The following is a 21,453-nucleotide window of genomic DNA, read 5'->3' on the forward strand; positions in this document are numbered from 1 at the left end:
TGATTCTGCAGGACGACGAGTCGAACACACAGCAGGGGAAGCAGCTCAGTCTGGTTCCAAACATCTGCGGACCAAGTGAAATTAAAGAAGACTATGTTGAAAAGTAAAGCAAGAATAATTTTCTTCCTGTTTTCCAGTGAGGCCGAGAACTTTCTGAAGAACCCTCATATCTGTCGGCATTAAATCTGAAAGTGGCTTCAGGCGTTTCCAGTCAAACGTGATGCCGTGTTTGTGCTGTTTACTTTTAAAAAGCAGACCTCAATCGAAGTCTGATTTTATGTTAATGTATCGATGCACAACCAAAGCAGATTTGTGTTTACATCAGGAGAACAGTTGTTGATGTTGTCAGGCTGGAAAAGATGACAGAACCTCTGTTAGAGTTTGGACTCCAGCGATGGAGAGAGAAGCTGGTGATGAGAGGAACCAGGAAGCTTCTAAAAGGAGTAACAATCAGGAACTACAACCAATCTATGTTTACTGACATACTTGTCCTTCATCTGCTGCCTTTTGGTTATCACTTTTTAATTACTCAAATTATTCGTGTGTAATAATCGCTTAATAATTCATTAACGTCCTACTCGATTGACATTTGAACAGACCGTGAGCTCAGAGAAACGGAACACAAAGAATCACTGACTAAAGATCCTATTAAAGCACAAGAGAAGAAATAATAACAGTAAAGTATGAGATAGTAAAAAAAATGCAATAAATAAGTACAAAGAAAACGATAACTGAAAGCACCACTTTGCTGTCAGATTGTCTTGTTGATGCAGGATTTGTAGTGAATGCACTCAGATGTGCCGTTTATGCAGATGACTGTTAAAAGGTTTTCTGTTGTGATTCCAGAGTTTAGATCATCACAGTTTGGATCTTTGTTTGTTCCTCTGTTGAACATGAATGTATAGAAATGCTGAATACCATGGTGGAACCGTAAAAACAGCAGGAACATGAAACATTTCAGGTGTTTCTCATGAGGAACAGCTTATTCTTCTCAGTGTTGTTTCCAGACAAACTCGACTGGCTCGAGTCGCCGGTTTGACAGGAAGTTGAGGGATCCAGATGGCCGTCAGACCGCTGAGCGAGTCGCATCTGGCTGTCCAATCAGAGCTCGAGGATGATTTACAGTGTGTTTGTGGAAGACTGACAGTAATGGACCAATCACAGATCAGCTGTCAAGTTCAAGAGTTGAAGAGCCCCATAAAAGAGTAAAGTGAAGGACTGCTGCAGCTTTCAGAGCGCCGTTATTTTTAACCCCAAGGCTCAAAACATGAACTTTATCATGAACATGAGCAGGCGGGAGGAGCTGCCATAAAGCTGAAGTTTGACTGAAGCTGGACGTCTGTTTTAACGGGAGCTCAAAGAAATTCAGACCTTTTCAATCTGGAGGCAGAAGTCAAACGAAAATGAAAGTCAGTTTGCATGATAAAGAATCACCTCGTTAACTACGACTCCCAGTGGGCGACCCGGTAGCTGGTTGAGCTGACGACTCATAAACAGGAGCTGTGGTCCTGTTTGTGCAGCAGATGTGGGTTCAAGTCTGACCTGTGGCCATTTACTGCATGTCCGTCCCCCACTCTTCTCCCGGTTTCCTGTTTCTCTCCACTTTCAACTATGATAAAGACTAACCCCCCCCATATATATATATATTTATTATATATATATGGAGGTACAAGTTCACACACCTGTCTACCTGTGTCTCTATGGCAACAGGAGCACAGCACCATGTCAGTTGTAGTTTTTTAGACCTCTCTGCAGAAATAATGCGTTGAAAGTGAAATAATTCAGACCGGCATCATTCAGGTGACTTCCTGCAATGTTACAACAACAGGTAGCTGAACCACAGCCGTTTCCACGGTGACAGGTGTGGCCCTGTGACATCACTTCTGTCTGTGTGTTCAGGTCCAGTGACGAACGCCGTCATCATGGCGGCTCCGGCCAACATGTTCCTGCCAGACAGCCGACCCGCCATCCCGCTGCCACGCTTCAGCCGACACCTGCACGCCTCCGAGGGCGACGGTGGAGAGTCAGGGGAGGTGTGTGTCCGCCTCGGCCTCAACGTACAGGTGAGTCTGCAGGTTGTTCTTAAGGCATCAGTGCTGCTCTCTAATTGGTCGTTCAAAACACACGGACACACATTTTTTATTTCAGTTAGACTAAAGACTTCTGTTGTGTCAAAGTGAAACTCAGGATGTTTCTTTTTTTTCATTTGGCTTTCAGGACGAAGAGGAAACATACCTGCAGAAAACGGATCGGCTCAATTCCTTAATGGACGCCGTGACTGACAAGGTAAGAAGGGGCGGGGCTTCACAGCTCTGTCAGCTGTAATTGGTTGGTTCTACAGGTAAGACAGGAAGTCAGACTCCAGAGACTAGAACCATGATAGACGATGACTGAACTGCAGGAACAACAGTTACACAACCTTAAAACAAGACACAACTGAACACACATCATTAACAAACTGCTGCTGAAATCTGGGACAGATCAGTGAAGTGTTCGAGGATTCAGAACATAAAATACTCGACTTGTTCTTTAAATCCAACATGCGAGACTCGCTGTTTATGTCTGATGTGTTTGTTTGTTGTTTCAGTCGGTGTTTGGTGACGGTGAAAACACGAAGGTTCGAGTCGCAGAACTCGAAGAGGAAGTTCAGACTCTGAAGAAAGTCAACAAAGATCTGTACGACTTCTCCAGCCAGCTGCTCACAAAACCCACGTAGACACGCACTGTATGCACAACAACACACAACACACAATGTGCACACAACAATACACGGTAACACGTGAAAAACACACATGTAAACATACTGTGATGATTTTTGTTACAAAATAAAAGCCTTTTTTAAGAAGTTGAGTTTCTGTGTTTAAAGCTGTGACTGATAACTTTAACCATCACTAACCAGCCCTTAGCAAACCGTTAAATAGCGCTAAGTTAGCTAGTTAAGATGGACTAATAACACCTTAACCAGCAGCTGAGCTTTGACTAAATCTAGTTCCTGATTAAACCTATAATTAACTAGCAGTTTACTGGGAGTGTAATCAGATTACTTTTCAAGGTGTCCTCATTACTGTTACTGTAATCAGATTAGAGATCATACTGTCTTTACTCACTGATAAATGATGAACAGTTAGCTGATCAGATCCGATTAGGGATCAATTCTGGATTGAGATTAACAACTCTGTTTTTGTCTCATTATTGTCATTTTCAATCTTTTTATTTTTGGATTCTTTTTTTTGTCATTTTTAATGGGGTTTTTTTTGTCTTTTTTGCTATTTTCAGTCGTTTTCTTGTTCTTTTGTCTCATTTTTTGTCATTTACAATCTGTTGTTAGCAGACATGACTCGGTACAAATCAACTGAAACGACCCTGGCTGCATGTAATCACATTACTCTGTTCGGTGTAATCTGGTAAACCAATCGGCTGCGTGATGCCAGTCTTTGAACATGAGGCTTTTATTGTGAAGGAGCCTGGACTTGACCTGAGATGACCCTGTCATCAGAGGTCAAAGGACACCACAGAAGAAGAAACTCAACAGGTTTCAGTTCAGAGGTATTTTTTAAAACAAACTCAGCTTCTCTTCTGTTTCCAGCTTCTAGAAACAAAATTTCTTTTTTAAATTCACAGCTTTATTTCTGTGATTATAAACAAGATTTCTTCTGGGAATTCAGGTGTGTTTGTTTACTTCATGTTTTCGGTGTTTGATGCTGCAGCGTTCCTCGTTCTGTTCAGGCTAAAGGCACTAAGCGTTGAATTAATCAGTGCGATGAACTAAAAGCTGCAGCTGTGTTTCTTTACAGCGACAGGTGTTCAGACCTGCACCTAAAAATAAAAACTGGACATGGATGAAAACATTACGAATATTAAAACCTGGATTAAGGTCAGATTAGAGACTGAAATGTGAATGAATGAAACTCTGTGACACAAAAACATGAATTAACTTTCATATCCTGGTATTTGTCCAACTTTATGTGAAGTCCCCTTGATGCCAGAAATGTACCCACAATGCATTAATGTCCTCGGTGTAGAAATGTCTTCACATTTACATTGTAGAAATGTCCCCACAGTGAATAAATGTCCTCACAGTGCAAAAATGTCCCCAAAGTGCAGAAATGTCCCCAAAGTGCTGAAATGTCCTCAGTGTAGAAATGTCCTCACATTCACATTGCAGAAATGTCCCCAAAGTGCTGAAATGTCCTCAGTGTAGAAATGTCCTCACATTCACATTTTAGAAATGTCCCCACAGTGCAGAAATGTCCCCACAGTGCAGAAATGTCCCCACAGTGTAGAAATGTCCCCCAAGTGCTGAAATGTCCTCACAATAAAGAAATGTCCCCAAAGTGCAAAAATGTCCCCAAAGTGCAGAAATGTCCTCACAGTGCAAAAATGTCTTCACAGTGCAGAAATGTCTTCACAGTGCAGAAATGTCCTCACAGTGCAAAAATGTCTTCACAGTGCAGAAATGTCTTCACAGTGCAGAAATGTCCTCACAGTGCAAAAATATCCTCACAGTGCAAAAATGTCCTCACAGTGCAGAAATGTCCTCACAGTGAATAAATGTCCCCACTGTGAATAAATGCCCCCACGGTGCAGAAATGTCCTCACGGTGCAGAAATGTCCTCACAGTGAATAAATGCCCCCACGGTGCAGAAATGCCCTCACGGTGCAGAAATGTCCTCACAGTGCAGAAATGCCCCCACAGTGAATAAATGCCCCCACAGTGCAGAAATGTCCCCACAGTGCAAAAATGTCCTCACAGTACAGAAATGCCCTCACGGTGCAGAAATGTCCTCACAGTGAATAAATGCCCCCACAGTGAATAAATGCCCCCACAGTGCAGAAATGTCCCCACAGTGCAAAAATGTCCTCACAGTGCAGAAATGTCCTCACAGTGCAGAAATGCCCCCACAGTGCAGAAATGCCCCCACAGTGCAGAAATGTCCTCACAGTGCAGAAATGCCCCCACAGTGCAGATATGTCCTCACAGTGAATAAATGCCCCCACGGTGCAGAAATGCCCTCACGGTGCAGAAATGCCCTCACGGTGCAGAAATGTCCTCACGGTGCAGAAATGTCCTCACAGTGAATAAATGCCCCCACTGTGGAGAAATGTCCTCACAGTAAATAAATGCCCTCATGGTGCAAAACTGCCCTCATGGTGCAAAACTGCCCTCACAGTGCAGAAATGTCCTCACAGTGCAGAAATGTCCTCACGGTGCAGAAATGTCCTCACAGTAAATAAATGCCCTCACGGTGCAAAAATGCCCTCACAGTGCAGAAATGTCCTCACAGTGAATAAATGCCCCCACTGTGGAGAAATGCCCCCACTGTGGAGAAATGTCCTCACGGTGCAGAAATGTCCTCACAGTGCAGAAATGTCTTCACAGTGCAGAAATGTCCTCTCAGTAAATAAATGCCCCCACTGTGCAGAAATGTCCTCACAGTAAATAAATGCCCCCACTGTGCAGAAATGTCCTCACAGTAAATAAATGTCCTCACAGTGCAGAAATGTCTTCACAGTGCAAAAATGTCCTCACAGTGCAGAAATGTCCTCACAGTGAATAAATGCCCCCACTGTGAATAAATGTCCTCACAGTGCAGAAATGTCCTCACAGTGCAAAAATGTCCTCACGGTGCAGAAATGTCCTCACGGTGCAGAAATGTCCTCACGGTGCAAAAATGTCCCCACAGTGCAAAAATGTCCGCACAGTGAATAAATGTCCTCACAGTGCAAAAATGTCCCCACAGTGAATAAATGTCCTCACAGTGCAGAAATGTCTTCACAGTGCAGAAATGTCCTCACAGTGCAGAAATGTCCTCACAGTGCAGAAATGTCCTCACAGTGAATAAATGTCCCCACAGTGAATAAATGTCCTCACAGTGCAGAAATGCCCCCACTGTGCAGAAATGCCCCCACTGTGCAGAAATGCCCCCACAGTGCAGAAATGCCCCCACAGTGCAGAAATGTCCTCACAGTGCAGAAATGCCCCCACAGTGCAGATATGTCCTCACAGTGAATAAATGCCCCCACGGTGCAGAAATGCCCTCACGGTGCAGAAATGCCCTCACGGTGCAGAAATGTCCTCACGGTGCAGAAATGTCCTCACAGTGAATAAATGCCCCCACTGTGGAGAAATGTCCTCACAGTAAATAAATGCCCTCATGGTGCAAAACTGCCCTCATGGTGCAAAACTGCCCTCACAGTGCAGAAATGTCCTCACAGTGCAGAAATGTCCTCACGGTGCAGAAATGTCCTCACAGTAAATAAATGCCCTCACGGTGCAAAAATGCCCTCACAGTGCAGAAATGTCCTCACAGTGAATAAATGCCCCCACTGTGGAGAAATGCCCCCACTGTGGAGAAATGTCCTCACGGTGCAGAAATGTCCTCACAGTGCAGAAATGTCTTCACAGTGCAGAAATGTCCTCTCAGTAAATAAATGCCCCCACTGTGCAGAAATGTCCTCACAGTAAATAAATGCCCCCACTGTGCAGAAATGTCCTCACAGTAAATAAATGTCCTCACAGTGCAGAAATGTCTTCACAGTGCAAAAATGTCCTCACAGTGCAGAAATGTCCTCACAGTGAATAAATGCCCCCACTGTGAATAAATGTCCTCACAGTGCAGAAATGTCCTCACAGTGCAAAAATGTCCTCACGGTGCAGAAATGTCCTCACGGTGCAGAAATGTCCTCACGGTGCAAAAATGTCCCCACAGTGCAAAAATGTCCGCACAGTGAATAAATGTCCTCACAGTGCAAAAATGTCCCCACAGTGAATAAATGTCCTCACAGTGCAGAAATGTCTTCACAGTGCAGAAATGTCCTCACAGTGCAGAAATGTCCTCACAGTGCAAAAATGTCCTCACAGTGCAGAAATGTCCTCACAGTGCAAAAATGTCCTCACAGTGCAAAAATGTCCTCACAGTGAATAAATGTCCCCACAGTGAATAAATGTCCTCACAGTGCAGAAATGTCCTCACAGTGCAAAAATGTCCTCACAGTGAATAAATGTCCCCACAGTGAATAAATGTCCTCACAGTGCAGAAATGCCCCCACTGTGCAGAAATGCCCCCACTGTGCAGAAATGTCCTCACAGTGCAGAAATGTCCTCACAGTGCAGAAATGTCCCCACAGTGAATAAATGTCCTCACAGTGCAGAAATGCCCCCACTGTGCAGAAATGCCCCCACTGTGCAGAAATGTCCTCACAGTGCAGAAATGTCCTCACAGTGCAAAAATGTCCTCACAGTGCAAAAATGTCCTCACAGTGAATAAATGTCCTTACAGTGCAGAAATGTCTTCACAGTGCAGAAATGTCCTCACGGTGCAAAAATGTCCTCACAGTAAATAAATGTCCTCACAGTGCAGAAATGTCTTCACAGTGCAAAAATGTCCCCACAGTGAATAAATGCCCCCACTGTGCAGAAATGTCCTCACAGTGCAGAAATGTCCTTATGAGGTAATGGACTATTTAGCAGCTTGTTAACCAGCAGAAGATTTTTAATTTTTTCCTAAAATCTAAAACAAACTTCTTTCTGAATGGATTATGTGAATTTTTAAAGATGTTTGAAAATCTGCAGGTGAAAATTGGGAACATCTTAAATCACATGAACGTTGTTGAGATATTAAATCAAACATGTTTTATGTTTAGAAAGCAGTTAATTAGAGCTCCGTGTGTGAATCCAATCAACACATTCAGAATATTCATAATGAATTCTGCTTTAACTTCATTTAAATGTGACATTTTGAATGTAAAAGCCATAAATGTCATGTTTGTTGGAATGTGCAGCAGATTGTCTTCAGGTTACGCTGAAGAATTTAAAGCAGATTATTTTCATAATAAGCTCAGTTTGACCTTCAGGATGTTACACAACATTTCAGATTTAATAGTAATGAGGATTATTGTCACATGACTTCTTCACTCTGATTGGCTGCTTCTGGAAACGATGTGCTGCTGGTTGAAACAGCGACTATGACTGTAAAAGACGAGGACAAGCCAGTAAAACCAGAGCAGATCCAGGTGTGAAGGTGTCAGCAGAGAGACATTTAGAACAGATGGAACGCTCTTCAGTGGAAACAGGAAGTTCCATCTCAGCCTGAGAAGCAGAAGGAACGTGTTGGAGGTGTTTCCAGTGATCCTCCATCAGGTTCCACAGCAGCTCCTAGATGTTTCTTCAGCTGCAGATGTTCTCAGGTTTTATTTTCTGTTTTAAATCCATCACAGAATCTCCACTTCTTCCTTCTGAGTCTTTTCTTGGTGTCTTCCAGAGAATCTCTTTATTTAACCCTCGTGTCGTCCTGCGGGTCAAAATTGACTCGTTTTAAAGTTTCAAAATATGGAGAAAAATATATATTTTCACAGTGAAACTTCTGATGTCCACATTTTCAACATTTTTGGGAAGCCTTTGAACATCGTTTGGTGAAGAAAAAGGAAAACAATGTTTCTTTTAGAACATTCACAAAAAAATCTACCAAAATCCTTTGCTGGATTTTAGTTGATTTATTTGTGAATGTTCTTAAAGAAAATATTAGAAGTTTTACTGCTATATATGTAATCATTTTAGATATTTTTTTAGGATTTTTTGGAAGATTTTTACTCATTTTTCGAAAATATTTGCAAGAATGTTCTTGCCAAATTTGGGGATTTAAAAAAAAACAAAAAAAAGATATATTTAAGGGATATTTTGAAGGAATTATTGAAATTTTCTTCCTGAAGGTTTTGCAAATTTGCAGAAATTTGGGGATTTTTTGCAGATTTTTTTTGGATTTTTTTCAGACAAGGAAACATATTTTTGGTGCCTGTAAATGAGGATGACAGGAGGGTTAAAGACGAGGTTTTTCAGAGGAACCATGCAGATCTTCTCTGAGAACACATCGCGTTAACATTAAACACTTTTCATCTTTCACTTCATCAGATCTCAGAATGTGATGAACTTCTGGAATCTTCTGGCTGCTCTGAACAGCTCTGCATGGTTTAGTCAGTTCACTGTTTCTCTTTAAATGTCACCGGACTGTTTTTAAAATTCTGCCCACAGCGTCGGACCAGCAGGAAGAGTCGGGTCAGCGCCGATTCGCCTGCAGTCAGGTGACTCCACAGCAGGTCTGGAAATGCCACGGCCGCTTTAATCAGCAGATCTGACGCTCCACTCAGTGTTTCTGCTGTAAAAGATGCTCTGAAATCAGCAGAACCTCCACAGCCCACCGTCCTCGGCCTGATTGCTGTTCCTGGGTCATGTTTCCATCACACTCCATGACCTCAGACCTTCTCTCCAGCTGCCTTAGATGAAACGCTGCCATCAGTCTGTCAATGAACATCTCAGCAGCTGAAAGCAGCAGGATGAAGGTTCACCTTCAGTCCATTAAACAGTCATGTATCAAATCAAATCAAATCAACTTTATTTATATGGCACTTTTCATACAATAGAGTAACACAAAGTGCCTCACAGAGGATAAAAACAAAAACAACACAATACAAAACACTGTGAAAAACCCGAAACCTTCCACCCTCCAACAAATATACACACAGATACACAATCACATATACATTCACACACATACGTAGACATACGAACAGACATACATGACATACACACACCCACATACACCATCTGTCATTAAGGAGATATAGAGGAGACATGGCTGGGCACCGAAATCCAAAGTGAGGAAGAAGCCACCTGTGGGGGCCACTCACACCGAATGGAGTCCTGGACCATGACTGCAGGGGCGCCGACACAAGGACCACCCCAGCCCAGGCCGACAAGAGGCTCCACACGAAGGTGTAAAGCTCTCCAGCCACCGGGGCCAGGGCCATCCACGGGCCAGCACCCCCATCAGTGGACCAGAATCAACTCCAGGTGTGGTAGGCCCCCAGGAGGAAACACTGGAGAAACGAGGGACTAAAATAGTAAAACAAAATAAATAAATAAAAATAAAAAATAGTAAAAAATAAATACATCAATAAATAAATAAAAGGTATGGAAGCTAAGACTGAGATAAGGGAAAAGAATGTATAAAGTAAAAATTTATACATAAAATAATAATAAAAAGTCTAAGAATAAAAAATGTAAGAATAAAAGTCAGCTTAAGAAATTATAAAGAGTTAAACTGAGTCAGTTAAAAGCCTGATTGAAAAGATGGGTCTTGAGCCTCTTTTTAAAAACATCAACATTCTCTGCGGCCCTGAGGTTCTCTGGGAGGGTGTTCCACAATCGGGGGCCATAATAACTGAATGCCGCCTCCCCGTGTGTTCTAGTTCTAACTTGTGGTATCGTTAAAAAGCCAGCACCAGAGGACCTCAGGGTCCGCGAGGGTTGATAAAATAAAAGTAGTGCAGACAAATAAGAAGGCCCAAGACCGTTAAGACACTTATAAACTAATAAAAGAACCTTAAAATCGATCCTGAAGGGCACGGGGAGCCAATGCAGCGATTTTAAAATAGGTGTAATATGCTCCCATCCTCTGGTCTTCAACAGCACTCGTGCAGCTGAATTTTGCAGTAGTTGTAAGTTACGCATGCTCTTTTTAGGAAGACCAGAGAGCAGAGCATTACAGTAATCTAAACGACAGGAAATAAAAGCATGCATCAGCACCTCCGTACTGGCCTGAGAGAGGAACGGGCGGACTCTGGCTATATTCTTGAGATGGTAAAAACCTGCACACGTGGACAAAATTGTTGGTACCCCTCAGTTAAAGAAGGAAAAACCCACAATTCTCACTGAAATCACTTGAAACTCACAAAAGTAACAATAAATAAAAATTTATTGAAAATTAAATAATCAAAAACAGCCATTACTTTTGAATTGTTGATTAACATAATTATTTAAAAAAACAAACTAATGAAACAGGCCTGGACAAAAATGATGGTACCTCTATAAAAGATTGAAAACTATTTGACCAGAGTGACATGATTAACTCAGGTGTGTCATTTAATTGACATCACAGGTGTTTCCAAACTCATAATCAGTCAGTCTGCCTATTTAAAGGGAGACAAGTAGTCACCCTGCTGTTTGGTGAAAAGGTGTGTACCACACTGAACATGGACAACAGAAAGCGAAGGAGAGAATTGTCCCAGGACATCTGAAAAAAATTATAGACAAACATCTTAAAGGTAAAGGCTATAAGACCATCTCTAAACAGCTTGAAGTTCCTGTGACAACAGTGGCTCATATTATTCAGAAGTTCAAGACCCACGGGACAGTAGCCAACCTCCCTGGACGTGGCCGCAAGAGGAAAATTGATGACAAATTGAAGAGACGGATCGTTGGAATTGTATCCAAAGAGCCCAGAGCAACATCCAAAGAAATTAAAGGTGAACTCCAAGGCCAAGGTACATCAGTGTCAGATCGCACCATTCGTCGTTGTTTGAGCCAAAGTGGACTTCACGGGAGACGACCAAGAGGACACCACTGCTGAAAAAAACTCATAAAAAAGCCAGACTGGAATTTGCAAAAATGCATGTTGACAAGCCACAAAGCTTCTGGGAGAATGTCCTTTGGACAGATGAGACCAAACTGGAGCTTTTTGGTAAGGCACATCAACTCTATGTTCATAGACTCAAAAACCAAGCATACGAAGAAAGAACACTGTCCCTACGGTGAAACATGGAGGAGGCTCAGTAATGTTTTGGGGCTGCTTTGCTGCATCTGGCACAGGGTGTCTTGAAAGTGTGCAAGGTACGATGAAATCTGAAGACTATCAAGGCATTCTGGAGAGAAATGTGCTGCCTAGTGTCAGAAAGCTTGGTCTCAGTCGCAGGTCATGGGTCTTCCAACAGGACAACGATCCAAAACACACAGCCAAAAACACCCAAGAATGGCTGAGAGAAAAGCGTTGGACTATTCTAAAGTGGCCTTCTATGAGCCCAGATCTGAATCCCATTGAACATATGTGGAAGGAGCTGAAACATGCCATTTGGAGAAGACACCCATCAAACCTGAGACAACTGGAGCTGTTTGCTCATGAGGAGTGGGCCAAAATACCTGTTGACAGCTGCAGAACGCTCATTGACGAATACAGAAATCGTTTAATTACAATGATTGCCTCAAAAGGTTGTGCAACAAAATATTAAGTTATGGGTACCATCATTTTTGTCCAGCCCTATTTCATTAGTTTGTTTTTTTAAATAATTATGTTAATCAACAATTCAAAAGTGATGGCTGATTTTGATTATTTAATTTTCAATCAATTTTTATTTATTGTTACTTTTGTGAGTTTCAAGTGATTTCAGTGAGAATTGTGGGTTTTTCCTTCTTTAACTGAGGGGTACCAACAATTTTGTCCACGTGTGTATCTTTGTTATGTTTTTGATGTGTGGAATAAAAGTGAGCTCAGAGTCAAAGATCACGCTCAGATTTTTTTACTGATTTTGAGGGTTTAAAATCCTGTAACTTTGGTAAAATGTTCTCTCTCTGGCCTTCAGGACCAATAACTAAAACCTCTGTTTTGTCCCGGTTGAGCTGCAGAAAGTTTGCTGCCATCCATGAATTGATGTCTAAAATACAGTGCAAAAGGGCATCAATTGGCCCTGTGTCTTCAGGAGACACGGCGATGTACAGTTGCGTATCATCAGCATAACTGTGGAAGCTGACACCGTGCCTCCTGATGACGTCCCCAAGGGGCAGCATGTAAAGATTTAAAAGAGTTGGACCTAAAATTGACCCTTGGGGAACCCCACACTTTATCTTATGGGTTCCTGAGGAACATGTATCCATACTTACAAAGAAACTTCGGTCAGTGAGGTAGGACGTGAACCAGTTAAAAACAGTACCAGAGAGGCCGACCAGGTTCCTCAGTCTATTTAATAAAATGTGATGGTCTACTGTATCAAAGGCGGCGGTTAGATCTAGCAGAACCAAGACTGTGAGTTTATGGTTATCTAAATTACACCTGATGTCGTTTAAAATCTTTAAAAGTGCTGTCTCTGTACTGTGGTTCCTCCTAAAGCCAGACTGATGAGTCTCTAAAATATGTTTCGACTTTAAAAATTAGCATGAAGAATACAGATTTAAGGTCTTTCAGATTCTCGTTCACTTTGCAGGAAAAGGTTCCTGGTGCTGATTCAGTTTGTTCTCCATCGCTCTGCCCTGAGCGTTGTCTCTCAGGCTGCTGACTGAGCTGAAGGTCATCTGGGCCGATGTAGCTGAAGACAGTCGACTTGATCGCCATCAGAGATAAAACATGAAGAACTAAATCTGTCAGAAAGTTTCTACAAAACAAACTAAAGTGGTGCAGGAGTTAAAAGTATAAATTTTAACAGCAGGAGAAACACAACAGGTGATGGAGATGAGCAGGTGAAGAGGTGCTAAACTGGCAGCAGGTCGTCTGTGTTCTGTGATGACCGTTGTCAGTCCCTTGTTTTTTTTTTTTTGTTTTTTTTTGTTTTTTGCCATTTTCAGTCTTTCTTGTTTTTTGTGTCATTTTTGGTCATTTTCAAGCTTTTTATTGCTTTTCGGCAGACTTTTTGTCATTTTAAACCTCTTTTTGTTGTTGTTTTTTGTCTTATTTTTGTATCATTTTCAACTGTTTTGTTGTTTTTTTTGTCTTTTTTATATTTTAAGTGTTTTTGTTTTTGTCTCATGTTTTGTCATTTTCAATCTTTTTTTTGTTTTTTTTGTTGCCATTTTCAGTCTTTTTTTGTTTTTTGTGTCATTTTTGTCTTTTTCAATCTTTTTCTTGTTTTCTGTCTCATTTTTTTGTCACTTTCAATCTGTTGTGAACAAACATGACTAGGTACAGATGAAGTGAAACGACCTGATGGATGCTGATGGAACCTGAAGTCCATGAGAAACTCAGGTTGTAGTTTTGTTCTAAATCTGTTCCTAAGATCCAGACTGAAGCCTCATTTTGGTTCTGATGTGTTTAAACCCTTAATATTGACTGACGGCCTCTCCTCAGTTTGAACCACGTCCATCATTCATCCTGATGGATTTAATCACTGATGATGTGACCTTCAAACACTGATCCAGCCAACAGGTGGACCTGCTGGATCCAGAACATCTGGCACCTTTTGAGGACACAAACAACACTCTCACTCTGGAACCTCAAACTGCCCCAGAACCCATGAAGATGCCCTGAGGCTAAAACATTACCACCTCCAGGATCCTCTTCTCCATAAACACAGTAATCCACTCCCATGGTTCCTCACAGCGCCTCTATGCTGACGATACCCAGCTCTTCCTGTCATTTCCCCAGATGACCACACAGATCTCATCATGTCTCGCTGATGAAAAAACACCACCTTCAACTCATCCTCTCCCAGACTGAGCTCCTTGTCATCCCAGCCCGTCCCTCTACAACAAGAAACCAACATCTAGCTGAAATCAACACAACTCAAACCCATAAAGTCCTTCAGAAACTTTGGTGTCATGATCGATGATCAACAAACCTTCAAGGCTCATGTGTCCTCTGTTGCTCGGTGGTGTCGGTTTGTCCTGTAGAACATCAGGAAGATCAGAACCTTCCTGTCTGAACATGCAGCTCAACTCCTGGTCCAGGTTCTCTAATATCTCCATCCACTACTGCAGCTCCTTACTGGAGACCCCCCTGTTTTTTTTTTGTTTTTTTTTTACTGATCAGTGATTAAACTTGGCGAACCAATGATCAAATTTAGCTGATCAATAATTAAAATCCAGCCACTAAATCATCTAAAACACTGTTGGATTCTAGTTATGGATCAGATTAATCAGGATGACGACCATGGAGGCAGGCGACCAACGTTTGCAAACTACTGAAGGTTCTGGTTCTGATGCGGCTCAAACTAAGAATCACACAATGTTCCACAACAGAGTCCTGATGGTTTGATTGATCTTCTTAAACTTTTCCAAAATCAGTCTAAAATGACACTCCTCCTCTCCTCCTCTCTCTTCCTCCTCTTCTCCTCCTTTGGGCTCATCCAGATAATTCCATGTTTTCCATGTAAACTCCCACTTTTATCCATGTGCTAACAAAACTGCACAAGGGTTTTGTAATCATCAATGAGCCTTTCAACAGCATTAGCTAACACAATGTGACGTTTCTAAGTGACCCCAAACTTTTGAACAGTAGTAAACATGAGTTGAAGTTGCTCTATATTAGTGAAAGTTGATATTAGCTAAAATTGCTCGAAATGAGTTAAAGTTGCTCTAAATGAGTTAAAGTTGCTCCAAATTAAAGTTGCTCTATAATAAAGTTGTTCTATATTAACTAAAGTTGCTCTAAATTAGTAAAAGTTGACCTATACTACTGTTTAAAAGTTTAGGGTCTTCCAGATAATTTCATGTTTTCCATGAAAACTCATCAGGTTTATGTTCAGGTGATTCATTTGTCTTTTACCTGAAAATCTGATCAACAGTGTGAGAGAAATGTGGAGAAAAACATCAGGCGAGGAGAAACTTTGATTGTAATGTTTTTTAAACAATAAATTGATGTTCTTCATGTTTTTACGGTTCTTCAGCAGAAACCTGGAAAATCAGACAAACACATTTAATAAAAACCCAGATTTTAATGGAAAAATGACATTTAGTGTAGAGCAGGGAAACATTGTGGGAACATCTAGAATCTGATTCCAGGTCAGTTTGTTCCCACATCAAACGGCTGCTTCCATTTCCTCAGATCGGTGCCGTTCCACTTCTCAGATTTGGTTCAGATGGAATATTTACTAAACGTTACGTAACCCACTCAGCTGTGATGTTCGGACGGTGACGAATCAGAACCGTCCGGATCCTCCTCAGAAACATCAACAGAAACATTCCAGTCTGCAGCCGATCGGCTCCAGAACCGGGGAACAAGAACCACGGGTCACCTGGTTAGAACCTGGAGAACGTCTGACTCACTCAAGTCACCTCCTTCCTCCTACAGTCTGACCTCCACCTCTTCCTCCTCTCCTCTTCCTCCTCTCTCTCCTCTTCCTCCTTTCCTCCTCCTCTCTCCTTCTCCTCAATCTCCTCGCCTCTTACTCCTCTTCTCCCTACTCCCCCTCTTCCTCCTTCTCTCTCTCTCCTCTTCCTCTTTCTCCTCTTCCTCGTCTCTCCTCTTCCTCCTCCTACTCCCTCTCCTCTTCCTCTTCGTTTCCTCCTCCTCCTCTCTCTCCTCCTCTCTCCTCTCCTCCTCCTCCTCTTCTTCTTCCTACTCCTTCTCCTCCTCCTCTTACCTCTCCTCTTCCTCTTTCTCCTCTTCCTTGTCTCTCCTCTTCCTCCTCTTCCTCTCTCTCCTCTTCCTGCTCCTCCTCTTCTTCCTCCTCCTCCTCTTACCTCTCCTCTTCTTCTCTCTCTCCTCTCCTCCTCCTCTTCCTACTCCTTCTCCTCCTCCTCTCTCTCCTCCTCCTCTCTCTCCTCCTCCTCTCTCTCCTCTTCCTCTCTCTCCTCTTCCTCGTCTTCCTCCTCCTCCTCTTACCTCTCCTCTTCCTCTCTCTCTCCTCTCCTCCTCCTCCTCCGTCAGTCTCCTCTTGGCATCGGTGTTGTCGGCAGCAGCTCTCGGTGTTTCTTGGTGCGGAGCGGCAGGGGGGCGGCACAGAGGCGGCAGCGTGCGGCGGCGGAGCGGCAGAGCGATGCTGAGAGCGCGGCAGGATGTCTCCTTCCTCTTCCTCGTCCTGGATCCGGACTCTCCGAGCCTTCCTCCTCCTGCTGCTGCTGCTCCTTCCGCCGTGCCAACTTCATCCGCAGCCGTGCCACGTTCTGGCGCAGATCGGACACACGGTGCGCGTCGGTGCGCTCCTGCCGGCTCAGCGGGCGGCTCGCGTCCAGGTCCAGGCTGCGCTGAGCCGCGCGGCGGCGGCGCTGAGCCGCGAGCGGGACCCGGAGCGGGACCCGGACAGGGACCGGGTCAACCACCTGCCCTACAACCTGAGCCTGGAGCTGGTGTCCCGGCCGCTGTCCGCCGCCGACCCGGAGTCGCTGCTCCGCGGCGTGTGTCAGGGCGTGGCGGTGCAGGGAGTGTCGGCGGTGCTCGCCTTCCCGCAGAGCCGCGACGAGCTGCTACAGGTGGACCTGATGGCGTCCTTCTTGGAGGTTCCGTTCCTCAGCGTCCTGGAGCACGGGGAGCCGCTGCGCACGCAGGTGAGTCTCCGTCCGCCTGAACCCGGGACCGCACTGTGCTCTGTGGGCGCGCAGGAGGGCCAGTCGGTCCGGGTTCGGGTCGGGTTCGCGTTTGATCGGTTTGACCTTGACCTGTTAGTGTCTGGAGGGAGGTGAGAGGAGCGCGTGCAGCTCACAGACTCACGAGGACGCTGTTTGTTTGTTTGTTTGCTGTTTAAAGTTTCGGTTCGGTTCCGACTTTAAAGTGAAAAACTCCAGAATGAGGTCAGAGTCACCTGAGATGAACCTGGAAGCTTCAGCAGGTGTTTGGGAGATCTGAACATGGAGAGGCTGCTGAACATGTGCGCGCGTCTTTCTATGTGTGTTTGTGCACGCGTGCATGTCTCTCTCTCTCTCTCTCTCTCTCTCTCTCTCTCTCTCTCTCTCTCTCTCTCTCTCTCTCTCTCTCTCTCTCTGTGTGTGTGCGCGCGCGTGCCTGTGTTTGACAGACTTTATTCACTTCTTGATGACCAGTAAAGTTTTCCTGAAGGGTTATAGATATTAGTGTTATCAGGTCTGATCTGGAGGTATTGATTATATTTTAATGATCAGTCTGTTATTGGAGTTAATCGTGTTTGCTGCAGTTCCTGTTTGCTCCACCAGAGGATGGATCTCATGGATGAGGTGAAGTTACAGGTGTGTTTGGGACCTGGAGGCTCTTTCAGGTTTTCATGTCAGAGACTGAGTTGGAGGAATTTGAAGCAGCAGATTTCTGTCTGACATGAATGATATTAAATGTAAATCTAGTTTTATTTGTATTAAACAGTATTTATAAATAGAAATACACACACCGCTGTTATTTTAGCCGTGTTGCTGTTAAACACAGTTCAGACGCTGTTTTTTGCGACGTCTCATTTTCCTGAATCTCTGTAATGAAGGTGATGACTGCAAAGTTAAATTCAGCAGATTTCTCCTTGAAAAGGTTGCTGATTATCAGCTGAATACAGACTTTATAATAACTAATATTATTTCTTCATACAGCAGGATGTCAAACTCATCTTCGTTCTACATTCAGTCCAGTTTGATCTCCAGTGACCAGTAAAACCACAGCATGGTAACCTCTAAATAACCACAACTCCTAATAGTTCCTTTGTTTTAGTGCACAAATGATCGCATTTAAGGAATTATCTTTTTACTAAACATCATGAACAACCTGTAATTTATGAAGAAAAATAAATTCAGTTTCATCAGCATTCAGCCTCAGTTTATCATTTCCACATCACAACTTCCAGATCACAGAGTGTCTACAAAGAAACACAATATTTAGTCACCTGGATTTTACTTTATGATCAAAACATCAAACAAAAAAAGACAAAAACAACAACAAGACAAAATATTACAAAATGAGACAAATAACACGAAACAAAACAAAAAAGAGACAAAAAATGAGACAAAGACGTTACAGAGCAAAAAAAAAAGAATAGACAACACAAGCATTTTACTAATTTACAATCTGCAGTTAATGTCTTCTCTGTAATTTTTACACTCTGAGGTCCTCAAAGTGGGTTATGGTGAATATTTTGGAAGATCACTTGGGAAAACAACTAGTTAACATGTTGATTTTGGTCTCAAACAACTGGAGAAACTATTGTATTCTCATCATTTGAGAACCCAGATACTCCGGGGTTTTCCTTAAACGGTTCCGTTTTATTCCTGCTGTTGAATTTTCTGGTCTCCGACTGTCTGTGGAAACAATGAAGGTTATTTAAGACGGTTGTGGTTAATGTGGTCACAAATAAACCTGCAGGATGGTCCAGTAACTCAGAGATTAAAACCTAATGAGTGTTTTTATTCGTACGAACTCTCAGTCAGAGTTGAATCTGCTGAGTTTGTGATGCTGCAGCTTCCTGTTTATATGAAGTTTTTAAAGTGGAGTCGATCTGAAGCATCGATCAGATAGAGACAGTTTGAGTGGAGGTCAGAAAAACAAGCAGTGAAATCTGAAAGCTTCTCTGTTTGATGCTTTCTAGGCTTCTTTCAGCTCAAACTTTTATGAAAGAAGACGATATTTTCTAACACGGTTGTTCGTCTTCAGTCTGGATTGATGAAGGAAAGTTTGCTGCTGCTGAACATACAAAATGAACAAAGGAGGAGAAGATACCTCTGATTCTGAGCTGTAGTCCATGAACAGCGTTCTGACTTATCTGTCCAAGTGGATGGTGGTGAAGACCAAACTGCAGAGGGTCTACGGTGTCCAGGATGGTCCTCTGGATGTGGGTCTTGATCTTTTGAATCACGTCATCACAGTTGGAGTTAGTGCAGCAGGTCGATAGTCGTCACGGTGCTTTTCTTCGATGGTGGAATGATGATGGTGGACATGAAGCAGGAAGGTATGGAGGCTTTTGAGGAACATATTGAAGATGTCTGCTAACATCTCGGCCAGCTCTGAAGAGCAGGACTTGAGTACACGGGGATGTTGTCTGGGCCAGCTGTCTTCTGTGGGTCTATCCTCCTCAGTAGCTGGTGACCCTCTTCATTGATAGCCAGCGAAGTTTCTGGCTCAGCTCGGACTCAGCCTCTCTCTTGTTGGTCCACATTGAGGACCTCGAAGCGAGCGTAGAACTCATTCAGTTCATGTGGTAGTGGAGCATGGCTGGTTGTGACCATGAGCAGGTAGCATGGACAACATCACTGCTGACCCAGGGTTTCTGGTTTTCATAAGTCCTGCAGCTCTTTGTAGAGACAGCAAGCTCAATGTGGTGGCTGATATTGTCTGTTAACCCAGCAGCATAGACCTCTAAATGCATCAGCAATGGGGATGTGGATCAGCATCTCCAAGTCTGAGGCCATGCTTCTCTGCCAGAAACCGGTGGATTGCTCCATCCAGGTTGGGGAGGAGTTGCTTCCCAAGCGATGGAGTTTAAGTATCTTGGAATTTTGTTCTCTAGCGATGGGAAAATGGAGCGAGAGATGACAGGAGAATTAGAGCAGTGTTAGCAATAATGAAGGTGGAAAGTGTTGCTGGGAGGAGGAAGGTCTGGAATAACCTGCTTCATCTGCTGCCTCCACGCCCTGACCCCGGATAAGAGGAAGAAGATGGATGGATGGATGGATGATGGATGATGGATGGATAATGATGTGTGGATGAATGGATAATGATGGATGGATGGATGAAAGGATAATGATGGATGAATGGATGATGGATGAATGGATAATGATGGATGGATGGATGATGGATGAATGGATAATGATGGATGGATTTATGATGGATGGATGGATAATGATGGATGGATGAATGGATAATGATAGATGGATCGATGATGGATAATGATGGATGGCTGGATGGATGGATGGATGGATAATGATGAATGGATGGATGATAATAATGGATGGATGGATGGACGGATGGATGGATGGATGGATGATAATGGATGGATGGATGAATGGATAATGATGGATGGATGGATGGATGATAATAATGGATGGATGGATGGATGGATGGATGGATGAATACACACTAACCATAACATTTCTGACCACTGACAGGTGAAGGGAATAACATCGATCATCTTGTTATAATTCAATGTGCTGATGGGAAACCTTGAATCAAAGTTAATTTTACGGCTGTGAAAGTTTTATTTCTGAGATGCTGAACCACAGAAATAATTCAGGGTTTATTTTAGGGTGACAACGGAAACATTTTCAGTTCTGAAAACATGAAATTCTCAAAATTCTGTCAAAATGTTTTACAGAACTTAGTTCTGGGTCCCAAATAACAAAGAAGTAAACTTGGAAAGGGAATCTGAGACGGAGCAGAAACACTGCAGGAGGAAGGAAAAGCAGCACTGAAAGTAACGTTCTATTTTTATAGTTTTATTTATTTATTTTATAAAATAACAGTTCTACCTGTGAACACTGTGTTCTGCTGCTGGTTAAACTGGTTACTGTGGTTAAAGGGTGAGCTCCTCATGTTCAGAGTGATGAAATAAAACACAGCTGGCAGCAGGTGCAGCATCTGTTTGATGCTGATTAGTTCGCTCTGATGGCAGAACCCGGAAAAGACGTCTTTGTTCTAAATACACAAGTTCAAGTTCAAGTTCTGCTCAGATCGTCTTCAGGAAACGATGAGAGCAGCTCAGTGAGGATTAACATCACCTGATGGAGCAGCAGTCGGTCGATCTGCCTGCTGCTGTCATAGCAACTCCAGCTGCTGAGCATCGAACAGGCAGAGGTGGAGGTAAAACCAGATGTGGAGGTAAAACCAGATGTGGAAGTTAAACAGATGTGGAGGTGAAACAGATGTGGAGGTTAAACAGATGTGGAGGTTAAACAGATGTCTTGTGGTCCAGTTTTCATTCGTGTCCTCATGATGACAGCAGCTGGATTCATCTGCAGCTGTTTGTTTGTATTGGAGATTAATCAGTTGATCAGAAACTACTCAGTTTTACGTCATTGAAGAACTGTTTCAGTTT

General features: G+C 43.1%; 2 protein-coding genes across 3 annotated transcripts in view; both read left to right on the plus strand.

The window, feature by feature from the left end:
* Window positions 1–2,845, plus strand: part of wdr18 (WD repeat domain 18) — a 40,864-nt gene extending 38,019 nt beyond the window's left edge. For both annotated transcript variants that reach the window (XM_051947540.1, XM_051947539.1), the window contains exons 10-12: window positions 1,900–2,063; window positions 2,218–2,286; window positions 2,588–2,845. In XM_051947540.1, coding sequence (XP_051803500.1) covers window positions 1,900–2,063; window positions 2,218–2,286; window positions 2,588–2,716 — 362 coding nt within the window. In that variant the 3' untranslated portion in view covers window positions 2,717–2,845. The remainder of the gene's footprint in view (window positions 1–1,899; window positions 2,064–2,217; window positions 2,287–2,587) is intronic.
* Window positions 2,846–16,434: 13,589 nt separating this feature from the next.
* grin3bb (glutamate receptor, ionotropic, N-methyl-D-aspartate 3Bb) overlaps window positions 16,435–21,453 on the plus strand; it is an 80,378-nt gene continuing 75,359 nt past the window's right edge. Inside the window, exon 1 of the mRNA XM_051947535.1 lies at window positions 16,435–17,023. Coding sequence (XP_051803495.1) covers window positions 16,535–17,023 — 489 coding nt within the window. The 5' untranslated portion in view covers window positions 16,435–16,534. The remainder of the gene's footprint in view (window positions 17,024–21,453) is intronic.

This window comes from Acanthochromis polyacanthus, chromosome 4 (assembly GCF_021347895.1).
Source record: "Acanthochromis polyacanthus isolate Apoly-LR-REF ecotype Palm Island chromosome 4, KAUST_Apoly_ChrSc, whole genome shotgun sequence".
Taxonomy (NCBI): Eukaryota; Metazoa; Chordata; class Actinopteri; family Pomacentridae; genus Acanthochromis; species Acanthochromis polyacanthus.